This window comes from Plectropomus leopardus, chromosome 10 (genome assembly GCF_026936395.1).
Source record: "Plectropomus leopardus strain MGB_pleo_1.0 chromosome 10, ASM2693639v1, whole genome shotgun sequence".
In the NCBI taxonomy this organism is placed as follows: Eukaryota; Metazoa; Chordata; class Actinopteri; order Perciformes; family Serranidae; genus Plectropomus; species Plectropomus leopardus.
This window is the reverse complement of record NC_142185.1, coordinates 7661263-7685478: the sequence shown is the minus strand read 5'-3', so window position 1 is coordinate 7685478 and position 24216 is coordinate 7661263. Positions and strand designations below refer to the sequence as shown.

Below are 24216 nucleotides of genomic sequence, written 5' to 3'. Positions count from 1 at the left end.
TAATTAGCAAGTGCCTTTTTTAAGACAAAAAAAAGCTTTAAAAAAATGCCGTAAGTTGGGTATATACCAAGGCAGTCAGCATTAAAGCGTAATCGTGATGTGATTAAAGTACGTACATAATGCATTAATAGTATTGATTGTGTTAATCGCTGGTGTTTAAGTAGCTGTACTGGATTTTTTTTATGTTTTACTTGTACAAAGAGATATTGTTACAGCATCATATATCATCCATATTCCATGATATATCACACTTCCCTCAAATACACTAACTTAAACAAAGGAGACCTGACAGCACTTGTTGTCTAGACTCACAAATCTTAAAGCACTTGTGTCATGTACAAACTAGACAAAGAAACCAACAAAACTTAAGTTACCAGAACACAAAAGAAAAGGAAACAAACAAACAAATGAAGGCAGAGTTATGGTACCATATGTTATGGTTTCATATGAAACTAGAAGACCTAAGAAATACTTTGGTATGAACCAGGTCATACCTGCTTGTCAGGAAGAGGGCTAAAGTTAGTATACATTCTAGCATAGATAAATGACATGGCCATTTCACAGGGGTCCCTGGCCTCAAGATGTTTGAGTATAAATGGGTTCTATATATGAGTCCTGCATGCAAAAAAACTGCATGGTTTTTGCCCCAAACCACTGATTCCCAATGAAGACAATCTGGTAAGAATTGCATCACCTTGTCAATATGGACTTTAAGACTGTTTGAAAATTCCAAACATACTATTAAAAAATGTGATTAATTGCAATTACCTATCTAAATCCAGGAACTTTAAACATTACTAAATGACAGCCCTAGCATTAACTTATGTATTTTATGTTGTAGAACTAAATGTGAAAGTCTCTTAAGCTTGTGTTAACCATAGACCTTATTTCAGGCATCTATCCAAGAAGCCATATAAAAAAACAAATCATTGGTGGTGAAACAATGGACCAATATTCTGCACTGCAGATCCCCTCTGCTGGTCAAAGAAATTCTTATATATGACTTCTAGACATATGTTTTACCCACGGTAATTTTTTTTAAAATAACTATCGAAAGCATGTTATTTGTATTCATCCTCATGTCTTAAAAGGCTTGGTAAAACACCTTTGTCATACTTTCTCATGCACATTTTCACTGAGCTTAAATCCATCAGGTGCTAATATTCAGTGCCATCCACCATCCTTTTGCTCATTTCACATGAATTTCCAAGGTTACATGTTTTGTACACGAAACTTGCCAAAGTTAACAAATCTGAAACCAAAGCTTTACTGCAACAAGCCTTACATTTCTCTTGAATTAAATAAAATCCATTCACTATGCAGTCGCAGTTGTTTTCAAGTAAGTGTAAAAAGCTCTGAAAACTTGAAGAACCGTGGACATATTGACAGCCCCTGAGTTCTGCTGGTGCAGTTTACCAGAGTAATGATTTAATGTCCTGCAGTGTCAGAGTCACACAATGACTGGAATTCTCTCTGACTTTCTAAACTTTATCCTAAAGGTCTTTATTATCTTCCAATAATATTCCACGGCATGCCAGTAGACCTCAAAAATCCTTGCTGACATTATCAATATTAATGGCAAGTCATGCACCTGTCTCTCCGGGCAAGGGCTTATTCAGCGTGTGACACTGTCTATCACTTGTCCTATTTCCTGTCTTACACCCTCACGTCAATTTGTTGCCTCTGGTCCGTCTCTGGTACTTTATAGGAGAGCGCAGCTGCGGAGGCTTTCATTACATTTTCCACCTGCTGCAGACGTCACCTGGCAGTCGCCTCAACAATAGCCAATTAACAGAAAATTTGTCATAAAAAGTATTTTAACATGTTAAAATTCCTTAAATGTGTTAATAGTTGCAATAACATAGGCTAATTTGATCAGGAATCAAGTGTGTTCATAATAGCGGTAATTAAGTATGAAACACTTTAAATAATATGGAAAAGTTCCAATATAAATTAAGCTAATAATCAGTTTTAAAATATGTGTCGTTGTTTCTTAAGCAGCAATGATGTGTAGACGATGAAGAAACCTCGGCTGACACCGACTTGGTTGCATAAGAATCAATTTATTACAACAAAGTTCAGCATCCACCAGGCACCATGGTCTGCCTGGGAGAAGATTCGGGACCAATGTGAATCTCTCTATCTTACAGCTCATGCATGTGTCTTATATAGGTACAAGCATCTACAGATCTATCAGTAAACATTCCTTCACCCATTGTGTTCAACCACAAAAACCCCAAGGGGACACATTCCATGTAATTTAAGCCGGGTGTCCATACTCCAGACATCAGACCCCAAGGCCTAACCATCCCTTAACCTTTGATCTCAAGATAAGACCCATATAAACAGAGCATAATACACCTCATATGTCTTCATAATGATGGTAACAATATATAACACTTTAAAATTCATTTTAAATAATGTGACACATTTACTTTTTATGGGGAATCAACTTAAAAATGTGTTCTCAAAATTATGGTAATAAAATACTTAATTATGAACAAACGTTTTTAAGTTGATAACCCATTTAAGTTAGTAAGTAAGTTTTCCAAATTATTTAAAAGAAATGCTAAAGTGTGATGTACTTAATTACCATATTTATGAACATATGTTTTAAGCCAATTACTCATAAAAATAAAGAAAAATACATTTTGTGACAGTAGTAATAGCTGGGAAATTAAATTAAAAGACTCACTGAATGACATTTAACCTTTAATGTTGAAAAGTGACACCACTGCCAATACTTTAATGTCAACAAAATGTTATATTTCATCCTGCATGTGACTTTTCATCTATCTGTGAAGCTTTGACCCACAGGCTGGTTATTAATGGCTGAAGTGAAGAGAAATGTTGAGTTCATATCTACGTAAAAGAAGCAAAATATAGCTTTTGCTGACCTTGTGACCTTTTTATTGATTACCACTGAACACAAATTTATATAAATGGAACAGATGTCCAGAAAGAGCAATAAAATAAAAACGGTAGAACAGAATGATCTCTTAGCTTTATTCGCAGAACCTAATAAACTAGGCCGCGTTGTGTGTAGAGAGACAAAGGGAAAGTCTATCTACGCTCTGATAAGATTAATAGAGGAAAGCAGCCAGGGATGTCACAGAGAGCAGGCACAGATTTCCAGGGTGAAAGCGAGCAGATTTCCAAAATAGTCCCTGTAGATGCAACTATTTATGTGGAGAAATGAACCGTTACTGTATCTAATTTGTGGCAAATTGATCCTGGAGACTCAGGCTGTCATCCATCCTCCTGCTTGTGTGTTTAGACTCTGATTTAAACTTAGTCAGAGGGGACTAGAGCTGGGAGGACAAATGTGTCAGCTCACTGCATCTCAGAGGCCCCTGTCACAGAAGAGCTATGATGGTGGAGACGCCAGCTGAGGAAGACAGGAAGCTCCGCGGGCAGTCACCACAATGGGAGCCAATCTGCAGGTGCAATGTGAAGGATATAGCTAGTAAAGAGAAGCAGGGCATGACTTCTACTCCAGAAAAATAAAATGAAGTGCTAATGGGTCATTTGCTGCTGAGGTTATTGGCTGATAAATCGAAATTACAGAAGGATAAACATAATTTGCAGTTATGTTATGGTCTCTTCTATAATGTATATCTTATTATATAATCGTCACCTTAATTATATGTTTCTATCAGACATTTTGGTCAAAACTGAATATTCCATTTATTCTTATACTAATCATAATACTCTGGTAATGTGTTAATATTGTTTGGGGTGTTTTCTTTTTTTAGGTTTTATGCATTTTTTGGACATTTTATTTAGAAAACACAAAGATTCATGTCATTACTACTATTCAGAATACAAAACCTTACAGCTCAATATCTTCAAACCACTCCAAATCAGACAGGACTTTATCATTATAAGGTGGCACAATGTAATGTTAATTAATATCAAACCACAAGGGGTCAACTAATTTTACAGTTTGCAGATTGCTGGTAGGAATTTGGTTAATGCTCTCAAAGTCATTAGGGATTATGGGTCATCCACCCAGTTATTGTGCTGATAATGTGTTTGCATAATATCATTTTTACACTTGATGCGGAGTAAGCAATATATGAGCAGACAGTTGACTATCAATTGATTGTCAACTGTAATTAATGATTAGGAAAACATAATGAATGCAGATGCTTCCACACAGGGCAGGAAGGGGTCACTGAATGGGTTGATGAGTATGAAAATGATGTGAATCGTATGCTGCGGCCTCTACAGTTGAATAACTTTGTATTCTAATTCTGTAGCTCAACACAGCAATTATCAAAACACCGAATAAGAAAATATCATCTGGAAGGATTGTGTTCATGCCTCAAGCACAGTGTATCTAATTATTAAGAACAGGGTGTAGAGGAGGGTGGGTTAAGGAGGGTAGTGTTTATTTTCAAGCCTTCACTAAATGTTGAAGACCACATTAAGACAAAATAAATTCGAAAAAGAGAAGGACACTGGAAATGTTTAAGGTGGAAAATCATGTAGAGTTCACACAATAACGAAAGGACACAAGACTCAACCCTCCGGAGTGTTTTTGCGGGGAATCTCCCTCCCACCAGGAGAAATCTTTAGTACCTTGATAGCTATACTGCTTTTAGAGCATTTTAAATAAAAATTTAATTTACAATAGGAGATCCCGGTGATTGAGTGCTATTTTAGGGAGCCAAAAGTGCATACACGGACTCTTTTATGAATCTTTTTTTTTTTTTACTTTTTTAGTGTGTTGCCGACACTTTACAAAAACTGTAACAGTAAATGGTGATATCACCACCATAATACTTGTATTATACTTTTATTTTTTTTAAAAACCTTTTAAAGCGATGAAATAGAGAGACAGCACGGTACAATGGGGCACTTAAAGCACATAAACGGGTTGCTGGGTATTGTAAAGGTTTGCAACAAGATTGCAGGCACAACCTTTAATGACTAGTCCTGGCTGATCCCAGTCACCCTTTTCTTCAGTGAGTTTAGGTTATAATGCCAGTTTGTATTTATTGTCTTTCTTTTTATTTGTGTATGTGTATATGATACTGCTGACTGCACGACAAACTGCCCCTCGGGGATTATAAAGTGACCCGATTTCTGATTCCTGATACAGCAATGCATCTTGCACAAACCACACACAGAACTGCAGTACACCCTAACATTGTAAAAAGAAACTATTGGTTTAAACTTAAAAAAAACCAAAAAGTTAGTGAGAGAAAAAAAAAAAAACTTCAGGCACTCATGTGGAGCAGAAACAAATGCACTCAAATCAAGTTAAAAACCCTTTGTTCAAAACAAGGCAACTTGCATTTAAACAGCTACTGCCTGCACCTCATCACGGTACAAAAGGGCGAACAAGCAAACTATTTATAAACTTGGCAGGGGGCGTCGCCCAGTCCTGATTGAAAAGTGAATGCAGGTGGGTGATAACAGTGCATCACCATGAGAGGCCATTTTGAAGATGACACGCCTCCATAAGTGTTCAGAAAAAATATCCTGGACAAAAATGAGAAATAAGCATAAAAAATCACACTTTTTTTAATTTACTACATTTCTTAAATTAAGTAAAGTGTCTGGCCATGGGGTAGTCTGCATTCTGCATTCTTATCGCATATTGATGTTCTGAAAGTCTGTCCTTAAGGTGTTTTTGGTGCATCGAACATAAAAACAGTCACACTGACATGTCAGACAATATTCAACAAGAGTTATGTTACAGTAAATGGAATTTCTCTGATCATGTGTTCTTCCTGTTTTTAAACCAGTAAATGTCTTTGTTTGAAGCACATGTGGACAGTGCTTGGAAGACAAGTTAAATCATAAAGTTACTTCATCGTGTTTTCTCAGTTTCATTCACTTACAATATTAGGAAAGCCCAGATTCAAAATTTATTTAAGTTAAAACAAATAATTTCCATTTAATAAAATCATTTTTAAAGTTAATTTATGACCATGATTACATTTGCTAAGGATGGGTTTTTTGGTGTGTGATAACATATTGTTTTCCTTGTGCTATTTTTTTTTTGGTTTATCATTTATTCCAGACTTCATACTTGACATAACACGTTTGAGACGTTCTGTGGTTTCTGGCTTTAAGAAATTGTAGCTCATGTTCACAAATATTAATTAAACTTTCCTTGAAAATGGAAATAATATTAGTATTCTTTATTTTGGTGGTGTTCCCCTTAAAAGCCCCACAAATACACAAATAAATACTGAATAGGGTAAACTCCTACTAAAATCTGCTATACCACTATAACAGTTTCTACTGATGACACTAACACCTCATCATAACTGTTGTTACTGTTATTATCACTGCTGCTATATTACCACCAGTATTCCTGCAGCCACAGCCTGGCCTGCTTCTTTCACCACTGCCACTACTGACAGGAGCATGAACAAGTCTAACATACTCCTCAAGGGCAGACACTCAAGTTAAACACCAGTAATCAATGTGCTATGTAATGTGAGTAAACTAATGGAATTATTAATGGCTAACTGACATTTAGGGTTTTCTGCTGGTGAAATGACATTGAATTAGCACCATCTAGTGGTGAAAAGTAGTTGATGCAATTGTTTTTACAGCATAATAGACTCCTTCCAATCGACAGTCAAACTACAGTTTGTGTTAGTCCTGCTATAAGAGCATCATCTGATTCTAGTATAGAAAGTATAGAGTATAGAAATATGTACATTTTTATTGGTGGAAAGTAATTAAGAACATTAACTTCAGAACTGTACCTAACTATGCAACTGTAAGCTCCTTAAGTATTTTGATTCTGTGTTAATTATAGTTTCTTCTCCAGAAGCAAAGCGAGTGCCCTTTTCACTCGCCTGCCTTTATCTGACAGATTTAGGTACTACACTACATACAAAATATATGATCTGTTGCTAAAATACTGTCCACTGTCCATTGTGTTTCAGGAATTTGTTGTCAATAGTTTGGGACATGATTATAGACAAAACTAGCTGTATTAGATTTTTTTTTTAAAGAATTAATTGTTAGTGGTTTGAGACTACAGTATAGACAAAAATATCCACATGAGCGTTTTTCCCAAGATATAAAGATTGCAAAATTAATGTTTATGTGTTAATAATAATGTGTGATGATAAATATTATTATTATTATTAATAATAATGTGCTTTTGGAAAGCAATTTTAAATAAATCAAAAAAGAAAATAAAAATAAAAATTTAAACTATCTGACAAACAAACAAATTCAAGACTGAAATACACAGCGCATTTACATCTATACATTACATTATAATAAATTAAAAGTAAAAAATAAGAGCAATCTAAAAGAAAGGAATAAAACATGAAAAGGACGCTATACCAAAATAGAAAAAGAAAACCACCATACAAACAAAAAAGGTATGACATACACAGTGCAATTACAAAATAGAATTTATGCAAGCCAATTAGGGAACAGGCGAAAAGCAAAAATAAAAACTAAAATAAAAAAATATAGAACTAATTAAAAGTTAGTCTTCAGATGCACGAGCAACAATAATTAAAAAAATATTCTGATCGTACCTTGACTTCTTTATACTTTCATTGTTGTTGTTACATAAGTGAAATCTTTCATGGATGGATGGATGGATGGATGGATGGATGGATAGTTGGATGGAGCAGCTCTGTGCGGGCCTCAGGCAGCAGCTTAAAGGGGAGGAGTTTTAGCGAGAGGGTGACAGCAGAGTCGTTAGGATGGCGGTGGAGTGGCCGTCTCTGTCCGTGCACAAGTTATAGATGAAACGTGGACCCGGGGCGAGTAAAAAGTGACTCCGAATCGATCATCAACTTTCTTCTCAAAGTCATGCGCCTGTGCGTTTGTCTCTTATCTGCGCTGATTGTGTGCGAGAATGGGAAAGCTACGGGACAGTTCACTCCGGCCGGACAGCCTGCGCATATCAATGACGGGAACTTTTCAAACCGGGATCACATGAGACAAGAGCCTTTTCAGCATCAACAACAAGTGCTGCGTGCCCTGTCAGGTTTGTGTGGCCCTCGCTGTATCACAGAGCGAATTAAACTTCACTTTAACTTCTCTAAGTTATCATTTCTGTGCTTGATTATTTGGATTCAAGCTGAAAATAAATTACATTGTAGCTGGTCATTAAGGATTAATGTTGATATTTTGACATTTTCTCTTATTTCTGCTCTATCAGCCCTCATATTGCTGGTATTTTTCTACCAGATTATAGACTTTGTTGTCCTCATTCAGTCAGCCCAGGCCATCTGTATCAGGATTTGCTCGCAAATCTACTGATCTGTAGATGAGTAATAAGTGCTGTGGGAGCTTGCTGCTGTCACCTCATGAGTAACGGTTTCTCCATCTGGCCCCCTTTTTTTTTTTACTGCATTACCACCAACAAGGCAGCAATTAATCAGTTCATGTGTTTATTATTTACAATAATAACATTTTGAAGTGACTTGGAAGATGGCCATATTGTTTATACAAGAAAAAAAGGCAGCATTTTTAGTCTATTTAAAAAAGTGCTCTAAAGGCGGGGAAATAGCCTATTTTATGAATTCTTTCATGTTATTTCTATGGTCACAGACAGTCCAAAAACAGTGCTAAAACTCAAATATGTGATGTCATCAACTATAAAGTGTGGAACTGCTGGATAGACAATGATTAGACTAAATCACAAGGGGAAACAGCCCATTTAAAAAAATAATATATGTTGTTGGTATGGTCAAAGATGCAAAATGTTTTATAAACATGAACAACTCTCTCCTAGATCCCAAAAACTACCATGCTAAGATTGGACTTAATCACAATGTTTGTTTACAATTATTTCTGGATAGAAAACCTTACATATTAAACATGCAGGTGTATTAGTTTAAGTGTAGGCTATATTTAGAATATTTTCACTTCTTTATGTTATGTAATTATTTGCCTTATTGGAAATAAACTAAGTTAATGCAACTTAACTGGTACAATTTGTGTAAAGAATATGGATTTAAGTAAATCCTACTTAATTCAGATAAATTCTGTTAGCACATTTTTAACAATTTTGGAGAAAAGCAACATTTGAGTGCACAACACTTCACAAATATAAGTTTAAAATGGTATAAGTGATATTTAAGTTATTTAAATAAGTGACCTTAACATGAAATGTTGAGTAACTCAAATTAGTTTTTTAAGCTTTAATTGTTTGAGTTATAAAAAAATTAACTGACTTCCTTAATTCAGATAAATTCTATTGACACATTTTTAATGTCTGAAGAAATGTAACTTGTGAGAGCACAATACTTCATAGATTTAAGATGAATGAAGTGAATAGAATTAGTGATATTAACATTATTTACCTAAGTTACCTTCATGTGAAATACTTGAGTTGCTTGAATTTTTTAAATTTTTTAAGTTTAAATTGAAAGAGTTAATAAACTTGAATGGTTCGAGCTAATCGGTGTCCTCAAACAGTTTGAGTTGAATCCATCAGGTTATATAGTGAGCAGTTTCCAAAAGGGAATCAAAGCTGTTATCTTAAAAGCCACCAAACTCAACTGACAAATCCGTAATCGCAGAATAGTTATTAGCAGCCTCAGCATGGTGTGTAAGGTAAAGTAGTGAAAATATTCCAAATTTAGATATATTGTATATATGATTACAATATGTACTATTTTGGATTTTTAGGTGGTTGTTTTTAGGTGGCCAAATTTATGCTGCAAAACTGAGAGCACTATGATAGAATAAGCACATTTGTTAAAAAAAAAATGTGTAGGACTTTATTTGATGAAATCAAAACTTTAATACTTCTCTGGTTTCTGGCTTGGGGAGAGAGTAGCTCCTGATCACTAGTATTGAACTTTTTCTCTGTAAAATATATTGCAAATTTGATTTTAGTATTTTGTATTTTCCTTTAAACACATGTGGATGCTCACAAGGCAGCTCAAACGGTCCTTAAAACCCCCATTATCATTACATTCAAATCATGTTTTTACCAATGGTGGCTGTTGTAATTTTCGCACCGAAAAATACGCTCTTCCTCTCTCTCTTAAGAGCGTCTTCGTGTCACTCTCACACACAATGTGCTCGTTCACAGCAGAGCGGTGGAGAGCAGCTGAAAGAAGGATTTGTGGCCCTTTTCATCAACTGATTCATGGTTAATTCATGCTGCTGTAGGAGTACATTACCGTCCGTCATCACATGATCCTCCAGTCTGTGTTGTCGACTCAAACACTTGGAAATGCACCCAAGCATGCTGTTGTCCCTTGTAACACCCCCCCCACCCCCCTGCCCTCGCCGCGTTGTGTCCTGCCAAACTCGCTCCTCTCAGCCTCCCCTCCCTACAGAGTAAGCTCTCAGGGGAATGACTGTCCACTTTCCACTTTGACTCCATAAAAAGAGAAAATTTAGAAATACAAATGTACAAAAACGCCTTTATAGAACCAGATGGTCAATTCTCCCTTGCAGAGATTAACATCTTCATCGTGCCCCCTTCATAATGGGCAAAGCATCCAGCTTAATGATTTAATCATTTACCCAAGAGGGTTGTAATTATTTGACAACAGCACTGGTGGTTGTTCGGACATTAAGTCTTCACCCGGCTCCACCCTAAGCATCTTTTGTCTCCGGTTAATTTGATATTGCTGACTCGTGCCTGAGGCCGATTTGGCCCACATTTCAAAGGCTGCACTTGTGTTTTCCTCCATCAGTGGAATGTATGGCCTAATTCCAACACACACACAAACAGGCATGTTTGTTGGGTGGATGGGGGGTGGGGGGTCGGCAGAGATAAGTCCCTGTTGGACCATCTGTTTGTGCTGCCTGGTGGTCTCACAGAAGTGATCAGTCAACATGTTTTTGCTCCACCCTGTGTGTGCGTCATGAATTTGATCATTGGTGAAAAGATATTCATGTAACGCTGAAATTGCTGGATGTGTCAGCCAAACCAAAATTCCGTGCTTTTAGCTGCAAACATGGCGTTTTCAATAATTACAGCTTGCCATTCTGGTATTTTTTTTTTTACCTTAGCATCAGATAGCTGTTTCCAGTGAGGAACTGAAGCCATTATCTCAAAGCCACCAAACTCCATTGACAAACACAGTAATTTCTTCTTATGAAGAACTGTACTACATCAAAAACCTATATGACTTACCTGAAAGAAAAAAAAAACATTGACTAAATAAAAAGGTTCTGAAACTGGTGCCGTTTTTTGTAGAACTAGAAAAACTTTTGATAAAACCATTTAAGAACCAGTTTTTGGTTTTACTTTGATAGTAGCATTATTAAACAAACATATACCATATTTTAACATTTTTTTGTCAAAGTGAAAGTATATTTTTGCCAGCATGTTCTCGTTCCGAAATCGTCAAATACCCCCAGTTTGACAGTGCTTTTGGTGTGTAATCCTGACACTGGACTTTCATGTAGGAGCCTGATGTTCGCCTCCCGTCTTAGTGTGATGGGTATTTTTTCTACTCTTTACCATGTGCCTACTTCCCCCTAATCCTAAGCACCCATTACTTTGCTGTCTCATCCCAACCATCTGTACCAGAATATGAAGAATATGCAGGCATTCATTGCTGTTGTTGTCTAAACATGACCCTGTGAAATCACATCACAGTAGCTGCATCACTGAACATAAATAGCCGACCCAGAAGATAACCTAAAACGTAGTGTGTAGACGTGGACGCCCCATGCAAAGCGTCAATATGTGACAATTTGGGATGAGAGATTGTTGCTTTTACACAGTAAATTTAAGTGTACACATAAGCAAAACTGTAATTCAGACATATTAATACAGTTCATTTTAGGCTAATGAGATGGTTGTGTTATTATGGTGACTTCCTCTTGCTTAAACCAAAAATGGATATTTTCACAGTATACGTATGTGTTTTATGACTTATAATAATAAAAATTTAAGTTTTTTACTGTGTCTTGATTTTTGGTAATAGAGTACTCCAGGAATGAGTCCTAAAACCCAGAAATAAGTTAGCATTTCAGCACCTCTGGTTCCCGCATCTCAAAGTCAATGTTTTTTTTTTTGGAAGCCTGGAATACGGTCTGTTGTTAACACTAGCTGAAAAGACTTTACATGTGTTGTTCTATGACATGAAATACGTCGCTCAATACTCCACATGTGAACTTTGAAGCTTTTATGTGGCTTATAAAAGATGGTTATGACTTTACAGCCTTGTTGTGGTGGCAACACAACTATATTGTAGTTTATAGCCTGTCATGCTGAACGAAATGTGTTTCATAAACATTTGTTTGTTGCAGACCTTATTTTCTGGAATAATCCAAAATCCAACAGAAGAATCCCATGGGCTTTTTGACGAGGGAGCAAGGGCAAAGCTAACTTCCTACCTAAAGAAAAACATCATACCTGGGGCACTGTATTCATTATATACTATTTTGATTTTATGCTCTTTTACTGCTGCTATTTGACAGTTTTTTACTGTAATTTCTCCTAACATTTTTTACAGTGCAGCAGAATATGGGAGTTGCTGGTGTGTACAACACTTACACTTAATATGAATTTTATTTAGGTGGGATATTAATGTAATGCTGAAATTGCTTGATATGTCAGCCAAAGCAAATTCCAGTGCTTTTAGTCTCAAACATGGTGTTTTAAATAATTATAGCTTGCCCTTCTAGTATTCACTGCCTTCAATTGTCAGCTTTTTTCACTTAGTGTTTGATCAATCATCCTCCAGATATAAAATTAAATCTTTAAAAGTTCACATAAAGAGTGGGTTTGAGAACACTTAAGTAAATGCATTCTTTTTACCGTACACCAGGGCTATCATGTGTGTGATAATAACAATATTCAAGTCATATCGCACACAACATGGGGCCTTTTTCTCATCTGCCTCGGCGGCCTCAGACAGCCCATTTCAATCCACTTCATAAACCTCTTTGTGGCATGCTTCAGTTCGCCAAATGGGGAGATTATAGTACTCTGGCACGAAACACCTCCACTTCAGATTTAGTGACCCCCTTCTGTTACGTTTGGCCACTAAGGCAGAACACTCGTAAAGTGGAGGCAGCCTCTCCCAAAAACAAGCATCCTTTTTGTCCATCTGCACGAGTGTATGTGTCCCAGTGGGTTGACACTGACACTGCCAAACACTGATGTTTCATATTGTGGCTGAAAAATACAGGCACTCCAGGTCATTTCTGCTCCTGATCAAAGAGAATTGTTCGGGGCAATGATATGGGATGATCCGGTTATCTGGTTTTGGCACTTGCTGACATACTGGGAAGGCTGGTAGCGTAAGGCATGGCTTTATGAGTTTTCAGCAAAGCTCTGGCAGATCTTTTAGCAGCAGGATTACGAGCAATCAGACCAGCAGCGAATTCAACCACTGCTGTCAAATTGTCGCCATTAGAGGAAGATGCTTACAACATTTTGAGCAGTGAGATTGCTGCTAAAATGATATTGCAGTGTTCAGTTTCCAATAAAAAGCTCAATAAGGGCCTTTTTATGGCCACCTAGCACAAAATAACTATTATATACTGTAAGTGTGGAGGGTTGATGATGAACTTGCTGCTGAGATTTATAGCTCCCAAAACTCCCTCTTTGACCCAGACTGCATAGGAACAGCACACATCAGTGGGGAATATTTATAGCAAGGCAGTAGGTGAAGGAAGAGACCTTGGCAGGGAGTTTGCAGATCTCCACAGTACACTTGGTACTGAGCAATTTCTGTGAAACTATTTAGTGGCTTCCCGAGTTGTTTGAACTGGGCTGTGCAGTTGTTTTCCTTCCAAAGCGTCCGCACGTTTTTACCCAAATGCTTGCAGGTGTTTGGGATGCTTAACTAGACTTTGAAAGATTCACCATTAAAGCTGCATTGCATTAATTGATTTTATTGGCCAGTTGCCGGCAGCAGAGCAAGATGTAAACACAGATAAGAAAAAAGTTACCTATTTAAAGTGTGCAATTAGCATTCATTTAGAGCTGTGTCAGTCTGACAAATGTAAATCCATTATTGATTCTATAATGTCCTGAGGGAAATATCTGTCGCTTTAGCTGCTAAAGGCTCCCCTATGGTCACCAGCTATAACTCACTCTGTCTGTTAAGAGCTGGGCAGGTAGCATACACATAGGCCTAGGTATCGGGGTGATGAATGGAGGAGACACATTCCCTCAATATTTATAGCACATCCGTCCATTAGGCTTGTGCAGTATCACGGTATTACCTTATACAAGGGTATATAAAACTCCCACAGGTATGTTTTTCAATAGAGTCATAAATACAGGCACTTCTGTTTTATTGTTTGTAGAGCACAGCATGCACCACCAGAGCTCAGTCTCTGGTCTTTACAGGTGGAAAAGGCAGCTGAGCAGAAAGACAGTGCAACACCTAGTGGTGCCTCCACTTGTAAGTGGAGATAAGTTACAGGACTGTAAACAGCCAGCAACCAGCAATGGCAGAGAGAGACGGGGGAGAATTATCGCATCTTTTTTTTACATCTAAGTTGGTGAATTAACGATTTATTTTGACCAAACTGGAGCTGGTGATTGCTGGAACAGTGGACTTACTAACTAGAAAACTAGCAAGAGTTAACAAGACATTTTGGATGAGTTTTATTTTGCTTCTGTCAAGTGCAGGTGAGCACCACACATTTATCATCTACTGAAATATTAGGAAGGTATGAAAAATTTCTGCCCAAACACACACGACATGCCTCTGTGAACCATGCCCAACGCTGGTACAACACAAACCCATCAATGTGACGGTTATCTGAACCCTGCTATAACACAACCCCAGTATAAGAGTAAGATAAACCAAAAGGTGATATTCTGGTCTGTCAATGGAAGTGTAAATCACACCTACATTTGAGCTGAGAAAAGATGATCTACAGAAGAATCGATATCTGAAAACAATGCTGAATCCCATGACTTTTTTTTTTATATGTGCAACTAGTGATGTATCCCTGAGCTTTTTGTCCGTTATGTTATGCAACACTAACACTACCCCTCTGAGAAATAAAGTCCTGTTGACTAAATATTGGGTGTTGGTGTACAGTGTGAAAGTAGCTAATTGGGTTTGCGGTTAAGGTGACACATTATCATTTAGCCCTACATGGGATTCTCCAGGAGCTACCTAAAAAAATGTAATGATTAAAGCTCCTTCCTGACAATCACGTTATTGGAAATGTGTACTGTACTTAGCTTTCTGCATGCTGATGTAGCATAATGTTGTCTCCGATGCAGGCTTTGCTGAACTAATTGGCCAACTGTGCCATTTGTATTTGTGTCCATCTCTATAAAGTCTGCTGGGATTAATTGATTGATATCCCCAAGGGATTCTGCACATTGGTTTTACTGTTTTGTTGTCAATAAGGTCCAAGGTTAATTGGAAATGCAGCCAACTCCACTCTGACAAAGCATTAAGCATACGGTCAAACTGCACAAAAGGGGTGGACAAAACAAAAGGAACACCTTACCATAACCTATAATGCAGTCCAATCAGTAACAAGTACGACCTTTGTGGGTCTTATAATGATGTGTGAACCTGAGCTTGTATGAACTTTAATGCTCTAAACTGTTTGTCTAAAAGCAGCACTACTGCTCTAACTCTGCTGCTCCCACATTTTATTTTCTCCTCAGATTCTGCTTTTAACCTGAAAGTCCAGGTGAACAATGTGCTGAGTCGTCAGTACCTGAGCCAGGCAGTGGTGGAGGTCTACATCAACTACACTAGGACCATCACAGCGCTTACTGCAGAGGACGGCAGTGTTCTGCTTCATGTACCTTACCAAACTGGAATGCCAATCAGCATTGTGGCCAGCAAGGATGGCTACATTTGCACACTGTTGCCTTGTAAAACCAACAGAACGCCAAGTAAGATATTTAAAGGAATAATTCACACACAGAGTAAACATTTACATACCAGTTATTTCCTGCACATTACCATGAATTCATGAAGAAAACGTCATTTAAAAAATGTAAAAAAAAATGTAAAAAGGTAAACTTTCTTGATGAATTGAAGTCATAGGGGGGCACGTTTAACAACAGCAAAACTCTTGCATTGTAATCCAAATGTCACGCATTAAGTCTTATCCTCAGTGCTTATTCTTTTGCATTTTTGATAAGAAATCACAACATAAAACACTTATGCCTACAAGTAGTGCACAACGAGCATGCCAGGTAAAACATGAATATGAGCTCTACAATAGTTCAAACGCACCCACATGCAAACCATTTGCTCACGCATGAGACTGTTTGTACGGATGTGTTTTAAATTGTGATGTTTTAGCAAAAATGCACGTGTTTGGGATAGTGTTTACACAATACTGGTGTTTACCTCGAAAAATATTGATATTCAATACTATTTTAGATCAACTGACAGGAGTAATTGACATTGGGGGTATAAAATTTACATTATTTCATCCACTGAAAATAAGAATGAATTTGTCAGGGTACTTAAATGTTGTCAAGCAGTGGGGCGTTTGGGTGTCAAACGCCAATTAGACGCAGCACCCAAGCAAACTATTTGGGATACTTTTATACCAACATCTGGAGTTTATGTCCTCTGTCTCTGTTGATCGTGTGACATCTACAGTGCTGTTAACCTTAATGACAGCAAAGAGCTGAATCTGGAATCATTAGCTATTGTTTTTTGTAGTCTAAGATTAGAGAAGTGAATTCACCCATTTCCAGCCTCTGTGTAAGGTTTAATAGAACATAATGTCACGCTGCCATCTAGTGGAAAAACAATGAACTTAAAAAATTAACATCTAATTTTGCTCTTTTGTTATTCCTGTAGTATTTTCGTCCGTGACCTTGTCACTACTTGGTCTGAATCAGGGGAACATTTGGCTCTTTGATGACTCCGTACTGATCACTGGCAAAACATCTGGTACAGTACATATTGTTAAAGTCACACTTTTTTTTCTCTTTCTTCTGTCCATCTCTGTTTGTCAGTGCAAGCATTGATGTAAGGAAAATCCTTTTATTTATCGTGTTTCGCTTTATTTGCAGATGCTTCATCTCAGCCCATTGTCCAGTTTCCCAAGAGTCTTCTGAATCTGACCGACAGCAGTAATGTCACCTCTGTCAAAGCCTACCTGACCGTCCCTTCGCTGCCGTCAGAGGAGGGCAGCTTTCCGAACACTGTGGGCATCATGAGCAGTAAATCAGGTAGATGTGGGTTGCTGTAGTGATTACTTTCTAAAAGCAATTAATTTTTAGGTCAAACTATAGAACTTTTGACTGTATTTGACTGTACAATTAATCTGACATTTGAACATTGCATTCCAGATTCTACGTGACAAAAGTAAGTGTGCATGTTCAAAGGAAAGTGAAAACCTGTGTTAGATTTGAATTTTGTATGTGGTGCCATCTAGTGGTAGCATCACAAAAAAAGATGCCACCAGAGGCTAAAATAAACAGATTCAAACTGTAACATTCTTACTCTGGAACCATGTCATTACTAGAACATTTCATGACTTGTATCAGTCTAGTCCATGTATTCTCTTACAGGAAAATCTTAATTTTTTTATTTTTCCTTCAGTGTGGTTGTTTGGGGTACTTATCCATGGTCGGTGTAATTAAATCTCCCCTCTCTTTGAAACTAAGTTTTAGGTAATTTGCTTTTTTAAAGGGTACTTCAGTGTGGAGTTGAGTCCGGTGGCAGCTGTCAGCGTGCAGCTTTATTCAGGAGACACAGAATTACATGTGAGTGGGCCCATACAGATCCGCCTCAGCATCCCTGAGAGCCATGGACTACAGACTTCAAATGTTGTTCCAGCATGGTTCTTTAACCGCACTACTGGTGAGTAGAAGTCACAGTGATGGACACACTAAAATCTAGACTACTTTGGGGATTATTGCATGGTCTCCACATAGCTTAATATATGGGCTCCAGTTGTAAAAAGTATTTGAAAAGTATTAAGTTTCCATTCATTAAATAAACAATTAACATAACAGCAGGTTATAGGCTAATGGTTCAGTGTGGGATTTACTATGGTACTATGGAAATACGGTGGCTGACACAAAAACTTCAAATGCCCCTATCTAGAGCCAGTGTTTGGTTTGTCCGTTCTGGATATTCGGGATATAATATGTACTCGTCAAAGAAAAATCTGCATGGTATTGGCAAAGGTGGTCTGTCAAAGTGATTTTTTTTAGATTTTTATTTTGTGATCTTGAAATCTTTCCCATATATTAGGCCTACATAGAATGGAAAGTTTTTCACCCCAGTTCTCTGTCATTTCTTAAATTTTAAAGTAATAGATTCAATGTAACTGCAAGATAAAAGTGCATCTGGTGCCACCAATATAGACAGAAAACAGCTGGGGCCTCATATGTAAGTTTGGCCTCAGTTTTGGCCAGGAAAAAGTGGTAAACTCTAATATGTGAAAGAGATTAGACTAATTACCTTTTTTTATCGTAAAGTGCTTCATTAATTTCCTCTCTCATTAACCTTCACTGTCTGTGGAAGGGAATGAGCAAATTTATTTCAAAGAACTGACAGGATCCAGAGTCCTTAACTGTAACCCCAGCCTTTTATTGTTTTTTTTTGGGGGGGGGGTATTTGTTTGTTGATTAATTTTTTATTTTATTCATTTTTTTGCATTGCTTTCATGTACTTACATTATAAAAATAGACATTACAGCTAGGAGCAAGGACAACAAAGCTGGGCAAATAAAGTAAAAAAAATAGACGGGACTATTATGTGCAAAATATGTTCAATAAATAGGTGTTTATTTGAATATTATAAAATAATATATTAAAAAAAAAACAATGACCAACAATAAAAATAAAATGTTTCAAGTCAAGTATTCAAGTATTTGTTGTACTAACTTGACAATTTTGTACAAACGGGACCGATGCATTTGTTTTGTTGTTTGTCTCACTCAGGGGGATGGATGAGAAAAGGACTGGGGACAGTGGTGTCAGTGGAAGGAAAACTCATGTGGACTTTTACAGCTCCTCACCTTGGTTACTGGATTGCAGCACCTCTGTCATCCACCAGAGGTGAGTATTTTATAGATTTTTTTTATACGATCATCACTTGCATATTCAGCACTATAAGGACAGCTTGAGAGGATTAAATAAAAATGTATCCGAGGGAAAATAATGAATGACACTGATTTGTGATCATTGTTGTAAACCTATTGTATCACATAATTGTTCTGATTGTATCAATTTATCTCTTCTAAAGGAAAACTAACGAAACTGTAGGACTAAAAAGAAAAAAAAACATTTTTTTTCAGAATCTAGAAGAAGATACAAAATGCACCTTGCTTATTTTCATTTTTATTGCACTTATATTTTCTTATTTCAAACAAATGTCCTCTTTTCAACATCTGTGTGTTTAGGTTTCTTTGGTCTTGCGATCTCCATTGACTTCATCTTACACCATTCATCTCTCCTGCTGGTTGTCCTCGGAGGACTGCTTGTTGTTGTCATCTGTCTCCTGGTTGTAATGCGTTTTTATCGCAGGTAACAGATGCTTTCATCTCATACAATTCTATATATACTGTACATTTCGGTGACGCGTATGTGTGATAACTCAGAAGAACATTTATAGATGTACTTTCTGGTTTAGTTGCCGCCAAAATCTCAAAATTTCTCACTAGTGTACAAGGAGGACAAATAAAGCATACTGAAATCATATGTATACTTAAATTGTTAGGTTAGAAATATGCTTTAGGGCTATAACTGGTAATTTGACTTTAAAAAATACTTCACCAAAAATCTTAAAATTATCAAATAATCGTGCCGTAGTCATGAGTGAAGCTCTTAGTTTCTCATAACACAGCTAATTAGACTAATTCTGGGTCTCACTATCATTTTGACCAAAGGTGTTTTCAGAGTAATTTAAGGGGTTTTGTCGTGACGTATATATTTTGTGATCATCCAGGCTGATTTGAGTTGCCCTCTTAGCAAGCTGCAAACTTTGCAGAGCCTCTTTTGTAGTGTTGTAGTCAAGACCACCTAAATGGAGACCAAGTCATGACTGAGACTACAGAGTGTATTGAGACCAAGTCAAGACCAAACCAGTGTGAGTATCACAGAACAAGACACACCAGTGATAAAATGTGGAGCATGTGGATCATTCTTCCATCTCCCTGCAGTTGTGCAGTCCATCCAGGGTTTTGCTGGCTGCTTTTGGAACTGTTGCAACGTAAAATATCTGATTTCACGGCAGCTTTTTAAAGAAAATGCTATGCAAGTTACAATGTTTATAGGTTTTTTTGCAATGAAAATGTAGGGGCCAGAGGAAAATACAGTAATAGTTGTGATGCTGTCACAGATTGGGAGCTTTTTGCTTTGAGCATTCAATCTTTCCAATAGAATCTATTTGTGATGGTTGGGGTGGGGTGGGGCTCTGTGCAGCACAGAGGGGCCGCTGTCGTGAGCTGCTCTCCCCTTGCTCTCTCTACCTGGTCAGCATAAGCTAACACAGCACGTGATCTCATCCCTACTTGTCATACATTGCCACATGAGCAGAAGCCCTGCAGCAGTGGTCACCATCCGACACATCATTAATCTCACGCTGAAATCTAAACAGCTGGAATCAGTCGGTAATCCTGTTCATAGCCTTTGGGTCACATTAGTTGTGTGATGCTAACAGTTAGTCCTGTCACTGTGTATGTGTGAGACTGACCCTGGTGGAGAGCTGAGGTCCCCCAGCAGTAGCCTCATGATTAAGAGGCCATTTACACGGCAACAACTCTTGCATGTAAAGTTAAACTTTTGTTGCAGTTTGGCCTTGCACATTCGGGGTCCTGAAAATGAAAACTTTTGAAACCGGGTTCCACAGTGTAATCTTTTGAAAACGCAACCCTTTCTGTCACTGTGTAAACTTGCAATACACGGATCCTGTGAGAAGATTAACGTTACGGCTGCACTTTGCGCATCCACACGGTGCTCTTCTATAGTGTAGAATTACAAAGTAACACTGCCAGACTTCTCCGTTTTTAGTAGGGCCGTTCTCATCTTAACATTGTCTAAGACAGAGAGAGGAGGCCTGAGAGAATCAATATGCTGCATGCAGCTTTATGATTAAACAAGTTTTTACCCATTTAAAAAGTCAGTTAGCAGATAAGATGCAGTTATTTGACAAAATTGTGAAATCAGGCAGAATTTACTGATTCACAGCGGTCAGTTAAATTAATGTTCATTATTGCCATCGCGACATCCTGGAATCACTGATTGAGGTCTTAATCAGTCTTCAAATATAATCTAGAGTCCACTATGTCTGAGACCACAACAAGACCAGGTAAAAAAAGGGATTTTCAGACCAGTTTTAAGACCAAGACCAGTCTACAACCTACAACCTGCCACATGGCATGAGTATTTTATCATTTTCAGTGAAACATTAAACATTAAAGTGGGTTTGAAGGATCAAAACCACTTTAATGTTAGTAAAGCACCAAGCAGTTTACAAACCATTTTGAGATTACAAAAGCAAATTCATTCTATTGAATATTTATATTTTTTGTGTTTTTGCTACGTAATCAAGTAGTGCATGCAACATGAGCTTGAAGACAAAAGAACAGCTTGTTGCTTATATTTATTAGCCTGACACTGATTGAGGGAAATGTTCTGTCTTGTCTACAGAAGTTCACTCAGTGAAACTACAACAAAGAAGATCCCACCAGTGATGACAAAGGACCAAACCACCTCCACAAGTGACGACGACATCTTTGAACTGTCTTCAGCAGATTCCCCTCATCGACAGGGTGGACTGAAGCAAACATTTGCAGAACGGGGGGATAATCGACACAATGCCTCTGTTATTTCTATGCACAATGGCAAAGTAATAGCCAACCCCAATGCAGTGGCCATTACAGTGGAGGGAAACGAACTGGAGCTCAACACTGACTTGAATGATCTGACAAGTTTCCACGAAACTACAGATCAGATCAGAGCTCCGGCCTCTCTGACGGAGAATCTGTTTTTCTATAACCAGCCTGTTGCCATCCTTCACGCTCCAGCATTCTTCCATTTGGAGGAGCAGCCGGAGCAGCCGCAGTGGAGCAAGTCGGCCACTCTTCCTCGCACAGGGGCTGCCGCTGAGCCGCTGAGCAAGGACAGCTTCACCCAGACTCTGCCCAAAGATCCCTCTGCCACCCAGAACCAGACAGCCGAAACTGAGGACCAGCTCGGGGATCTGGAGAGCTCTGGGGCAGCAAGTCCCGCCAACACATCCAGAGGCCTCTTCAGCCTCCCTGAGTCAGTGTCGGTCCCAGGGACATTGAATAAAATTAGAGGTAGCGGACTCTCAACTCAGCCTCCTCGGGCCTGGTTTGTATCGCTTGAGGGCAAACCTGCTGCTGAGATCCATTACGCAGTGTCAGAGCAGCAGAGGAGGCGGAGGCCTGTCGAGAGTCGAGAAACCAGCTTGGACTCCGGAGTTGATATGAGTGAACTGAACCAGACGTCTGGAAGGAGAGCAGTAACGCTGGAGCGCAATGCTACTTTTGTCAAAGGCACATCTGGCACTAAACATGAACCTCCACAGTGAAATATTTTAACGCCTCCATGCCTGCAACCTGCTAACTTTGTGAAGAAATTGTTTCTTGACACATAACTTATTTACCTTATCGCTTCATTGTTTTACATATTAACCCTTTGAAACCTGAGCAAAATGGTGATTTCTTCTTAAAACGTGGGGGAGAAAGGTTATGAGCATGCGTAACAACACATGGCCCAAAAACAAAAAAGTTATGAGAAAATTACCTTACAAATCAAGCAAAAAAACAAAAAAAAGAAAAGTAAAAAATAAACCCAAACAAGGAAATTAGCCCAAAATGCAGAAAATATATCATTTTAAAAACATTTTAAATATATAATTATAATGATTATAAATTTAATTTTCTAGACAATTTTCTGCAGTTTTTTGGATCATTTCCAAAAATTCTACCCCTTTTTTAAAACTAATTTTCAAGTCATTTTCTTTCTACTAATCTCATGTAATTTGTTGGGCATTTCTCGCCAAATTGATCATCTCTTTTTCACCATGTTTTTGAAAGAAATTTTTAAAAATTGCTCATGTTTCAAAAGGGCTAAATAGCTTGTGAAAGGCAAAGGAAGGCAGCACAAGAAAACTGATTTCAATCCACGTGTTAAAGGGTTAATGTTAAAATGCTAATTCCAGACTCCACGCAGTCTGCATTCCAGCTGTTGTGCATATACAAAAATGGAAAGAGTCCGAAGCAGAGCATGTGGACTTTTAACATCTTGTTTTATTTCTTTCCTCAGTCAGTTTTAACCGTTAATGTATAAAACTTTGCAAAGTGTCAAAAAATCATTTCATTTGATAACTTTCATAGTTGCACTCGCCCTGTTTGTCAGTCTCATTGTGAGAAAAACAGCAACGTGACTGAGATTAATGAGGTCAAACAGCCACCGTGACCATCCATGAACTTTTTTACACTCAAGATTAACGAGCAGACTACGACAGCTAACTGAACACCACTGAATGTTTGTTATTTTAACAATGTCATTTGACTTGTATTTGTGCATATTTGTTGTGTGTGTGCTTCTGTGTATATCGTCATGAAGTAAATCATTTCATTATATTTTAATACAAAAAACTGGCCTTGGTGATGATGTTTTTAGTAGCTTGCTATATACAGTACATGTCATATTAATATTATTACTACCTGTTGCAGTCAAAATGCAAGTGAGCACAGATATGAGTATCAGTTCATGTTTTAAACCTGTTTTATTACCATTTTTTAATATTATAATTGCAACACCAGGGTGGCAATAATAGTTGTGTCCACTTTGTGAGTCTACGTCATGGTGAAGCGTGATCATGGAGACAACCACTATAGTGGAAACTACCACAGAGGCTGTTTTAAATATTTTGCCAGGTGTTTTTACATATCTGTCTATCTGTCTGAGGACAGACTTTGTCAGTGTGATAGTGTCACAACAAAGCAAGCACAACATTGGCTAACGTTACCTACAAGTTGCAATAATGTTTTAAAGTAAACATTTGAATCTAATGTTCAAAGACCATTTTAAGGATGTGTTTCTTTTCAAATAATGTTCCTACAAGGTTAAATGAAGACTAAGACATCACGTTTGAACTGCAAAATTTAGAGGATGTTTTGGTGTACTAAGAGATGACAGATCATCGAATGTTCTTTTATAAAACATTCCCACAATGTTACATGAGAACAAAGAACATTTTCAAAGCAACTTTCAGAAAATGTTAATGAGGACTTCGATTACAGAACTTTTTTTTATTATTTTAAGATGAAATTGTTGTGTAATGTGATGAAAACAAAACAATTGAATTG

The 24216-nt window shown here is 37.6% G+C and overlaps 1 protein-coding gene across 1 annotated transcript; it reads left to right on the top strand.

Moving 5' to 3' along the window:
- Positions 1 to 7668: 7668 nt before the first annotated feature.
- Positions 7669 to 24183, top strand: LOC121949493 (protein FAM171B-like). The gene is made up of 8 exons (XM_042495190.2): positions 7669 to 7981; positions 15560 to 15793; positions 16719 to 16811; positions 16934 to 17092; positions 17556 to 17726; positions 18815 to 18931; positions 19276 to 19399; positions 21524 to 24183. Exons 1-8 carry the CDS (start codon positions 7804 to 7806, stop codon positions 22428 to 22430), a joined length of 1983 nt encoding a protein of 660 aa, XP_042351124.2. The 5' UTR covers positions 7669 to 7803; the 3' UTR covers positions 22431 to 24183.
- The last annotated feature ends 33 nt before the right edge of the window (positions 24184 to 24216 follow it).

What these genes read in the sequence shown, in the direction of transcription:
- LOC121949493 (XM_042495190.2), top strand. Translation starts at nt 7,804, where the DNA reads ATGCGCCTGTGCGTTTGTCTCTTATCTGCGCTGATTGTGTGCGAGAAT. An exon ending in CATCATGAGCAGTAAATCAG is followed by an intron (nt 17,093 to 17,555) that starts GTAGATGTGGGT and finishes GCTTTTTTAAAG; the next exon opens with GGTACTTCAGTGTGGAGTTG. An exon ending in ACCTCTGTCATCCACCAGAG is followed by an intron (nt 18,932 to 19,275) that starts GTGAGTATTTTA and finishes CTGTGTGTTTAG; the next exon opens with GTTTCTTTGGTCTTGCGATC.